This window comes from Gordionus sp. m RMFG-2023, chromosome 3, assembly GCF_954871325.1.
Source record: "Gordionus sp. m RMFG-2023 chromosome 3, tfGorSpeb1-WG-v2, whole genome shotgun sequence".
Lineage (NCBI taxonomy): Eukaryota > Metazoa > Nematomorpha > Gordioida > Chordodea > Parachordodidae > Gordionus > Gordionus sp. m RMFG-2023.
Genome location: NC_088777.1, coordinates 948,272 through 957,326, shown reverse-complemented (window position 1 = coordinate 957,326; position 9,055 = coordinate 948,272). Strand labels below are relative to the sequence as shown.

At 29.9% G+C, this 9,055-nt stretch overlaps 1 protein-coding gene across 1 annotated transcript; it reads right to left on the bottom strand.

The window, feature by feature from the left end:
* Window positions 1-255: 255 nt before the first annotated feature.
* On the bottom strand, window positions 256-2,132 carry LOC135925909 (zinc finger protein 253-like). The gene is made up of 2 exons (XM_065461480.1): window positions 1,754-2,132; window positions 256-1,208 (listed from the first exon to the last, which is right to left on the bottom strand). The coding sequence occupies exons 1-2, from the start codon at window positions 2,130-2,132 to the stop codon at window positions 256-258; spliced, it is 1,332 nt and encodes a 443-aa protein (XP_065317552.1).
* Window positions 2,133-9,055: the final 6,923 nt, after the last annotated feature.

Below are 9,055 nucleotides of genomic sequence, written 5' to 3'. Positions count from 1 at the left end.
CTTGACTTATTTGGTTAAAAAATTTGTTTTTATCATTATTAATCCATTATAAAAAGATATATTGAATAAGATATTTTTTAAATTTATATTAATCAATTATAAATAATTTTAATATTAATCTTCTTTGTATGAACTACTAAGAAAATCTATGATTTGTTAAAAATACCAAAATATAGCCATATAGCCACTTATTATTCTTATTATTATTTTAAACAGAAGATTTTAAATTCTAAAAGTTATTAGCATATTATTTTTTTAATGATCCTTGATATGGGAATGCATTAATGGTGGCAGAGTTGGAGGTAAATTGCGATTGTAAGTGGATTGGTTGGGGAACCCATTGGCGTAATAAAAATAGTAAATAAGTGATATGGCTTCGAGCTCCCTCATCGATTCCACTTCTTTAAAATTGAGGTTGTTAGGATTGCAGTAGTACGGCATCAAAGCTCTTTGGCATCTCATTATGAAAGCTTCTAAACTGTTTGAGCAATCGTCGTATGTTTGAGGTAATTTAGAAAAATTATAAGGATAAATAGTATTGCCGCTAGGTTTATCGCTATAGAAATTCCTATTTTCCACTGGTTTCTTTAAAATATGTCGGATCTCGTTCTTGTTAATCTTTTTTTCGCGTGAGGTAGTTTCAAGAGAAATCGCCGAAAGCTCCGAAAATGTGGAATAGTTTGAATCCTCGCAAGGCGAACAAACATTATTATCATTATCATTCTTGGAGTATCTTTTTGCCAATCCATGGTAACAATGTAACGGTTCCATATGGCTTCCGCCATTAGTAAAATCGTGACTACTTCCGGAAAAAGGTTGTCGTGGTTCTTCCTTAATTGGTACTGATTTCATGGACAAAGCCTTTCGCGGAAAAAAGTTGTCGGTTTTATCAAAGTTCTCTTCTTTTTCTACCAAATTCTGGCTAAGAACATTATCCTTATTCTCCGTTTTCTCCGTTATCAGGTTGTTGTCATTGGTATTTAGAAGAGGTTTCTCTTGGCGTTTAACGCAAAATTTGTTCAAGTGTTCCATGCGGCGATCCAATCGATTTGACGTAAAGCCACATTCCTCACAAACGTACAGTTTCTCCCGCCTCTCTTTGTAACCGTATTTCATTTGTAGCCCGTGCAATTTCCTGTTATGACTTTCTAGACTGCACCTTTGAGTGAAGCTTTTATCGCACATCTGGCATTTGTATGGCTTGACACCTATTATAATAGCAAGGAAATGAGTTTTAAAGAGAAATTTGGGAAAATGTGAATATATGACTTATTCTAACATTAGTCCTGTCCTTGCAAGAGTAAAGAATGGACATAATAGAAGAAAGAGGAAGAAAATGGTCGAACCATGTAATTACCATGTGAATGGAGGATATACTGAACACTTCAAAAAAGTGATTGGATAACTTATACATCATGGCTAGCATACAAAGATGAGAATGTTTAGTTGGTTCACGGACATACCAAAAAAATACTTGATATTTTGTTTAAACCCGTCTTTTTCTGGCTGGTAATATATACACACATAATTTTAACCAATATGATGTTTAAATTATGGGTTATAAGAGAAAAATGACAAATTAGTACGATAGGATTTGACATGCGTCAACGTGATATACCGAAATAAAATGTTTATAATTTTAGAAAATGGAGGATGGAAGTATCGAATTCCTAGATTTCTAAAAAAAAAAACGCATTAATCTTAATTTATTTTTTTTTTAGCCATTTAAAAATTATATAAAAAAAAAACAAACCTGTATGGATACGGGTATGCCTCTTAAGATCGAATTTAACGTTGAACCCTTTGCAGCAATAGGTGCAGAGATAACTCTTCAATAACGAATGGCATTTGAGGTGCCTCTTTAGTGATCTCGTGTAAGCGAACTGCTTGCCGCACACTTGACACGCTATGACTTTAATCCTCCCATTTCCCGAATCATCATTTCCCGCCTTTTCAGCAGCCCTGTCTAACGTTGTTATATTAAAATTATGATCGGTAGTAGTCCATCGGCGACTATTCCTATTGAATTCGCTCTTAATCGTAAGGCTAGATGATGTTGAAGTGCCGTAAGAATGATTTTCCTGTATAATTTCGGCAGGTAAAGGCAAAGGAATTTGGTTTGAGGCATTCATATTTTGCAATAAAGGATTCTTTATTCAGTAACCACCGTTTATCAGTTCAATGGGAACATCAGCTGAAATTTGAATCTTTTTTTTTAAAAAAAAATATATTAATAATTATAATTTTATTATTTTAATTTTAAACAAAATTTTTTATATTTTTTTTAAAAAAAAATAATAAAATTAAATAAATTTATTTTTTGTGAAAAGAAAAATAAATAAGGAGAATAATATTTTTTGCAGCGAACTAAATAAAGATAATTACAAGTAAACATGTCAATCGACAGAGACAGGATGTCAATATAGAGAACATTCAAAAATCATTTTTTTTTTAAAAAATAGGATTTGGATCCTTTTGGATGTTGTTACTAAAAAAAAATTTTATACATAAATTATTTGTAATATTTATTATCGATCATAATCTCTATTCCTTTCCGTTATTTTTTCTCTCCACTAGGGTGAATATAATAATCAATCTTTCTTACCAAAAAGTAAATGCAGCGTCTGACTTGATTAAAATCATTGCAAATAAAAATTATTTAAATTTATCAATAATTTTAAAATATAAATTGTCATTTTAAATAAAAAATTTTTTGTTTTGAATTTTGAATAAGGTAATTCCCATCAATTATAATTACTTTAAAATTTTAATGAAACGTACAGATGCATTATGTGTTCCAGACCCACATTGCAGGAATTCGATACTAACTAAAACTAACCTTTGTGATTTTGAAACTTTAAAAAATTTATATATAAATCTATGTTTCAAAGAATTTTTTAAAAAAAGGAACAAATAAATATTTAAATAGAAAAGAGAATTAAGTGTGTAAAATTTTCTTTTTATAAAATCAAACAAAACAACGTTATCACAATAATTCGTTACCAATTATTTGATTTAAAAATTCTTGTTAGCTAACTTTCAATATCTTAATTTTTATGCATCATATTTAAGGCTGTCATCGAGATATATATAATAAAATTCAAATTTAGATAAATTATTATGATATGTAAAATCAGAAAGATGGCTATATCTCAGGATGGTGTCCGAGTTAAAGATTAGAATTTTTATTATGGTTAATATGTCACGTTTTTAACAATAAATAATTATATTAATAATATAAAAAAAAGGAATCTTAATTTTAACGTAAAGTAATAGATTACTACTTTACGGACTGATTTTACTATTGTTTAATAGTTATTTGATATCTTTATTTATTAACATTGCGAGAGACTGAAAGATGATTAACACTGTAAAAATGATTGTTTTATTTTATATTAGATTAATATCATATATAAAGAATGAATGAATCGAAGATGAGTGATGGGTAAAATGTTAATTTAATGTTTATATAAAAGATTTCAAATTTAAATGATTAAAACAAAATCTATATCCACACTCATATTTCAATGGTGGCCAAGACATAAAAAAATTTTTTTTTCACAATATAATTCTCTCCTAAAGCAAATACAACGCTCATATATAAATAACATTTCTTAACGATGGATGAATGAATAATTCCACATATATAACCCAATTTTTCAGATTGGATTCCCATATATTTAGTAGCGATGACAGCGCCTAAACACGGAAATCGCAAAGTTTTTTAGACACAAACAAGATTTCCAAATAGGGGAAAAGGCCGCTTTGTTTCTTCAAAGTCTACCCGACAACGAATTTAACAACATTGGAGCAATTTGTATGGAGGCAGACCTCTAGGACCCAATAGCTCTTCTTGGAAAATTCAAGCTTCAACATCCTTCCAAGACCGAGTATGCCAAACTCTCCTTATTTTATGCTGCCGCCCAAGATAAAGGAGGAGACATTCACAACATGGGTTACATGCTTAGCCAGAATCAATAAAGAATGCAAATTTGGTGGCATTCAACGTATCATCGAAAAGGTCAGAATGGCTACGATTACCAAAGAGATCAGGAGAGCAATTAGGAGCTCCATGACCAAAGACATATATAATCTAGGTCTAGAGGAAGATATCAGGGAGTCAAATGATCAGAAAGCAGAAGCAATACATTTGGATGATTCACCTGGAATACAAAAGGAAATAAATTATGGGCAGAACTAAAAATGGCCACGAGACCGTGAAACCCAAACAGGACTTCAATGCACATTGTAAATCTTTTGTAAAATATGATGCTTTCACCAAGCAACCTCAGCTCCTATACGATAACTGCCTTGACAAACGTTTCGATGAACACTACAATAATCGTCATGATAACCGCGACCGTTTCGACAATCGATACGACGATCGATACACGGGTACAACTACTATGACAACGGCCACGACTGTCGTTGTGACCATAGTCAAAGTTATGATCAAGCAATAATTACTATACAGGCTACAATCAAAATAATTACCCACGTCGCGGTTATCATAGACATAACCCTCCCCTCAAAACAGCAATGGTTTTCCTAAATATTCGCTAGGCTCAACCATTACATTAATAACAACTATACCAATAAAATAACAGATCTTATAATTATAAATATCGTGCTTTTCATTCAAACTCCAATTATATTATGAACATCTAAGAAATCGACAAAGATGTCACAAACACCTACGTCTAAGAATACAATCTTCAGAATCGGGATATGAACAATCTGGTGGGTCAATGATAGCATATTAATGCAAGTGGATACCGGCATCTGTTATACGATACCGAGACACACAGCTAAGGCAGTAGGGGTAGCCACGACAAACAAATGAGGTTGACAGGGTACAACGGCAGCGCTCTCAAAATTATAAGCCTAGCCAATGTTAACGTGAAGTTTGAAGAAAACACACAAACGCTGGAAGCCATAGTGGCGGAGAGTGATAAGTGCTCCCTGTTAGGACGTGTATACCACGCCTTCATTAATTTAAAAATCAATGTGGGCAACGTAGACGATAATTCAAGAAGGTGATTTTGACTATGAAAAATGGTCTTGAGAGAACACGATACAATGAACCCAAAATGATCAGGCAAGTGAGATTCACTTGATGCATGACGCTGAACTTAGAATTATACCCCCTGGAGAGATCCATGTGCCAGGTTTGACCCAATGACTCGTGAGTTGGACGTCTGGCCAAAGGATAACATAGAACCTATATCTCAAGTCAGATGGGCAAGTCCACTAACACCTGTTTTCAAGAGAGACTGCATCATGAGGGTGTGCGCTGACTTAAAAGACATTACTAACCCTGCTCTAGAGGATTTTAGTTACCCGATACGCGCACAAACGTTCTGAGTGCTAAGTCAACTAAGGGCAGGAAATTTACCAAAATAGATTCTAAGCAAGCTGAAGACTCTGGGGATTTATTCACGATCTCTATAAACAAGGGCTGCTTTCGCTTCACCAAGCTACTGTTTTGTTTAAAAAGAAGACTATATCATGAGCATTGGCGTATTCCGTGGTGACAAGGGGCAAAGGCGTGATATAGAGAGTGAAAGATAAAAAAGGAACTAACGAGGCAGGTTCTAGGGAACGCTCTACCTATCAAAATCAAAGATACATCTAAGCATTTAGAAAACTTTATCATAAACATCAATGGCGTTTTCCACTCAACATATCTTATAAACATAGGAGAGATTTCTTTGGAGGGTGAAATGTTAATTTATCACGTTTTTAACAATTATAATAAAAATAATAATAATAATATTTAAAGAAAAAGAATTTTAATTTTACCGTAAAGTAATCTATTACTTTACGGACTGATTTTATTATAAAAGTTTGATATATGTATTTATTTACACTGCGAGCGACTGACTTAAGATGATTAACACTGTAAACTGATGGTTTTTTTATTTTATATTAGATTAATATCATATATAAAGACGATGAATTAGAGATGAAGAGAAAATTTTAAATTTAAATAAATTGATTAACAAATCATGAATATTCCTAGTTATTTGATCCATCTATATTCACCTATATCCACACTTTTATTTCAATTATTTAATGTTTATATAAAAAATCTATAAATTTTTAGAAAAATTGAAAGAAGTCGGGTTGAATCTTTGGCTGGATTTATTATGGAATTCACATTATACTCTGCAGACTTTAATTTTATCAAAGTTCAGCAAGTATTCCTCACACCTTAAAAAGACTAAAAATCTTTATTTTGAGAAATTAGATATTGATCATATTAATATTTCATAATATAAATCCAAGGTCACTTTCTTCTTTAATATTACAGTATTTTTTTTATTATCGATGCAATATTTAACAATGAATTTGAAATGGAAACAAGCGTATAAGTCAAAGATGACCAAGTGTATGGCATAGATTTCTTTAATATTTTAATTTTGTTCAAGATTAAATCAATAGATTTTTTAATCTAAGTGCTTGTGGCTCATTTTTAAAATGCCCATTCGTTGGATATCTTAAATAATAAATCAATTTTCATTCTAATTAGCTTGGCCAGCTAAAAAAGGTTGAAAGAAAATAGAAAATTTAAACTAAAATAGAATTCTTATTTAAATTTTAATATAAAAATAATTTAATTAAAAAAAGAAATTAAGATATTAATAAGGTTTTGGGAAGAGTACAACCTGTAAAATATTCATTGAACTTTAAATTTTCATCTAAATATATATTCTATCCCAGCCAACCAATGCAATATTTTATATAAAAGATTTATTTTTAGTAATATATTTAAAATTATATTAACTTATTTTTAGATTATAAAATTTAGATACTTTATGGTTTTTTAAATCTTCTTTCTAATAATATATAAAATTTTGAAAAATATTTAATTTTTTAATTCATTTTTTTTAACTTTTTTCTAATTTGTAAAATAAAGAAAAATATGCTGGTGTTTCTTATTTATTTCTTGGTAGCAACTTTGTATTCCAGTGTTATAGGTACAAAATATTATTGTAAATTGAAAATCTTTAATTTTTCTAAAAAAATCATAATTAATTTGAACCTTCAAAAGACGTCCCTTTATAGTGACATCGCGAATGATTATGCGATGCTCAAAACGAATCAAGAGCATAAATTATTGGCATATCTAGGATTTATAAAAAAAAAGGGGGTAAGCATTGAGGTATTTTCTTTTAGCTAAAAGATTTTCTCTCATTCCCTACATGGGTTATGCTAATTATTTTCTTATCTTAGTAGCGCGATGCGGAGTGGTATTTTTTGCGCTTCTATAAACATGACTTGAGATTAGGGCCGTGAGAATGGCCGGCTTTAATCTGAAATAGAAAATATCTAGGATTGGTTATTTATCTGGTAAACAAAGATAATGTCCTTTCACTAATCATGTCTCAAGAAGATCCTCAATACGAGAAGTTGCCAGTGAGGAATATACTAGATTGGTATTGAAGAGAATTAGAAAATGATTGCAAATCAATAAAAAAATATAAAATAAGAAATAAAAATTAATAAATAAGTATAAAATGCTTGAAAAATTAAATATAATGTATTATACATACGATACGACTATGTGTAGCACATATCAATTGCGTGTTTTTGATTCAAAACCTATAAATTGGCAAATGATTCTTTCTCAATAAATCTTTAACAAATGTGAATACACATAGAAAAATTGAAAATTTATTTTTGATTTTAAACCCAAAAGGAATTTACAAAGAGTTATTTGATTTGAATAATTTTATATTTGATTATCCAGAAACACAAATAGTGGGGAGCGAAATACGATATGCTCTATTTCAGCAGGAACAACAAGAAGAGATTAATAGGAATGGTAAGAAGCGTGAATAAATAATAACTAAATAGACTAAATACTCTTTTTTTTTAAAACAATTATTTTAATTAGAAAATTGTGTCTCAGCCACTGTAGGAATTTGGAAGCTGGATTGTGTTCTCGTTGCACTACATGATTATAATAATTTTTGTTATATAAATCAATATGAATTTTTAATTTTTTTTATAAAATTGAAGTTAACAAAGGCGGTTGGTATATTTTAATATTTTATAAAGAAATTAACTATGAATAAATGGCTATATTTGACAGAAACTAAGATTAAAGAATCATACCGAAATATAATTTATTTATTACAAGGCCCTATGATGATTAAATCATTAGATTCTTATTAGACAAATTGAGAAATTTTAAAACCATATCTTATTATAACAAAAAAAACAGATTTTTTACAGTCACATATTAAATCTCTGTGTATGTAAATCATGCGATAATATTGAAGGCAAAAATTTATTTGGATTATTTTGAACAGACTAGAATCATATAAAAGGATGGATGTTTGGGTAAAACAGAATAATTCATCTGGCCAAAATAAGTTGCTGCAAAAAATGGGTGATAAAGGTGCTAAGCACGTAAAAAAAGCCTGGAGATGGATATATTGTAAAGAGAAATTGCTTTCAATAACAATAAGTGCGCTTCAATTTATAATAGATAATAAATCATTTGAGGCAAAAACCTCATCAGAAGCGCAGTCGTTATGTAAATTTAAGACTCTAATTACAATAAATTTTTGGAATTATGGGGCCACTGTTATTATATCTTCAATTTAAAAAATATTTTGTCATCATGGAAAATAATGGAAGATGCAAAATTTTCTGTATCATCGATAACTATTACATCGATTCAAAATAAAGAAATAAAAATGGTTTCTAATTCATATTTAAAGCTACTAGAGAGTATCTGAGTACAGAATTCTCTGCTAAAAATTGAATAGTACTAGCAAATAGAATGTATAGTGACAAGATGAACGTCCTCATTGATTGATCTATATAGGTGTTGTTTCTGTCGACTTGGAATTGACATTTATGGACGTTTTTCAATAAATATTTTTCTAGAAGAGAAAGAAAAACTTTTAATTTTCTTTGTTTAACTTTTAAGCATGTGCTATGGGGATATAAAGAAAATAAAGATAATTTAAATTGGATCATATTGATAAGAAGATATTGGGTCGTAATAATAGGGTCGAAGTATTTCGTTTTATAATTGATC

Excerpts from the sequence above, each read along its gene's own strand:
- LOC135925909 (XM_065461480.1), bottom strand. The coding sequence starts at position 2,132 with ATGAATGCCTCAAACCAAATTCCTTTGCCTTTACCTGCCGAAATTATA. Across the intron at positions 1,209-1,753 it reads GCATACCCGTATCCATACAG|GTGTCAAGCCATACAAATGC; the intron begins GTTTGTTTTTTT and ends CTATTATAATAG.